The 1,080-nt window shown below is 71.6% G+C and overlaps 1 protein-coding gene across 1 annotated transcript in view; it reads right to left on the bottom strand.

Annotated features, from left to right (window-relative positions):
• Positions 1–1,080, bottom strand: part of ETH_00040845 (uncharacterized protein) — a gene marked incomplete at both ends in the record, with an annotated part of 1,812 nt that overhangs the window by 625 nt on the left and 107 nt on the right. The window contains one exon of the mRNA XM_013375018.1: positions 86–1,080. Coding sequence (XP_013230472.1) covers positions 86–1,080 — 995 coding nt within the window. The remainder of the gene's footprint in view (positions 1–85) is intronic.

Below are 1,080 nucleotides of genomic sequence, written 5' to 3'. Positions count from 1 at the left end.
TCCTCCTCCTGCTGCTGCTGCTGCTGCTGCTGCTGCTGCTGCTGCTGTCTGGCGCGTAGCTTCTCGGGGTCTTCAACGCTGACACCTCTGCTGGCAGCAGCAGAAGCATCTAGCTTGTTCTGCGGGGCCTCTTGCGAAGCCATGCGGGGCGAGGGGGAGTGGGCAAAGCAGGGAGTGTGCTGCTGCTGCTGCTGCTGCTGCTGCTGCTGCTGCTGCTGCCTGTCTTCTTGGAGAGTCTCTGCTGCGAGAGGGTACAGCGAGGATGGCTGGAGCGTGGCCCGCTGGAGGTGGGCGTGGGGGCCCCCCCCTTGCCACTCGCTGCAGGAGAGCGTCTGCAGGTGGGGCCCCTGCTGCAGCCCCTGGGCCGGGTAGACCCGCTGCAGCGAGGGCCCCACGAGGGCCCCCCCAGAGTCCAAGAAGCTGCCCTGGGGCAAAAGGACTTCGCCGGAGCTGTAGGCGAGGCCCCCGGGGCCCTCGCTGCGGGCTGGCCTGTAGCCCGCGTGGGAGCTGATGGGCGAAGACAAGATGCGCATGGGAGAAGAGGCTGCGTAGCCCCCCGGGGGCAGAGGCACCACAGGGAGGCCCCCCTGCAGCCGGGGCCCCTCCACGGAGGCGTAGGTGTCCACCCCCTGGCGCTCCCCCGCCAGGGGGCCCCCAGGGGCCCCCAGCCCCCACCCCGCAGCTGTGCACAGGGGGCACCGGCAGCCCGGCTTGTGCACGTAAGTGCGCACTGCGGGCTTGGCTTCCTCGTGGGAGAAGCCCAGGGGCTCTCCGCAGGCCCACGGCCGCCGCGGCTTCGGCATGCTGCTGAGCCCGCAGTCCTCAGGCCCCTCCTCTCCAGCCAGCCAGCTGCCCCCACCGAGCCCCGCAGCAGCAGCAGCGGCAGCAGACGCTCCCGGCGGCGCTGCGGACTTGGGCGCAAACAGAGGAGCGTCCAGCACTTGCTGCAGCGCCTGCTGCTGCGCGCCCAGAGAACGCCCCCGCTGCAGCTTCGCCGGCGGCCCCGCAGCAGCAGCAGCAGCAGCAGCCACGCGCCCGCCACCTGCGAAGGCCCCCGCGAAGTGGCCCTCGTGTTCTCCA

The sequence above is a fragment of the Eimeria tenella genome, genomic scaffold (genome assembly GCF_000499545.2).
Source record: "Eimeria tenella Houghton genomic scaffold, Eth_scaff2482, whole genome shotgun sequence".
In the NCBI taxonomy this organism is placed as follows: domain Eukaryota; phylum Apicomplexa; class Conoidasida; order Eucoccidiorida; family Eimeriidae; genus Eimeria; species Eimeria tenella.
This window is presented reverse-complemented; position numbering and strand designations above follow the sequence as displayed.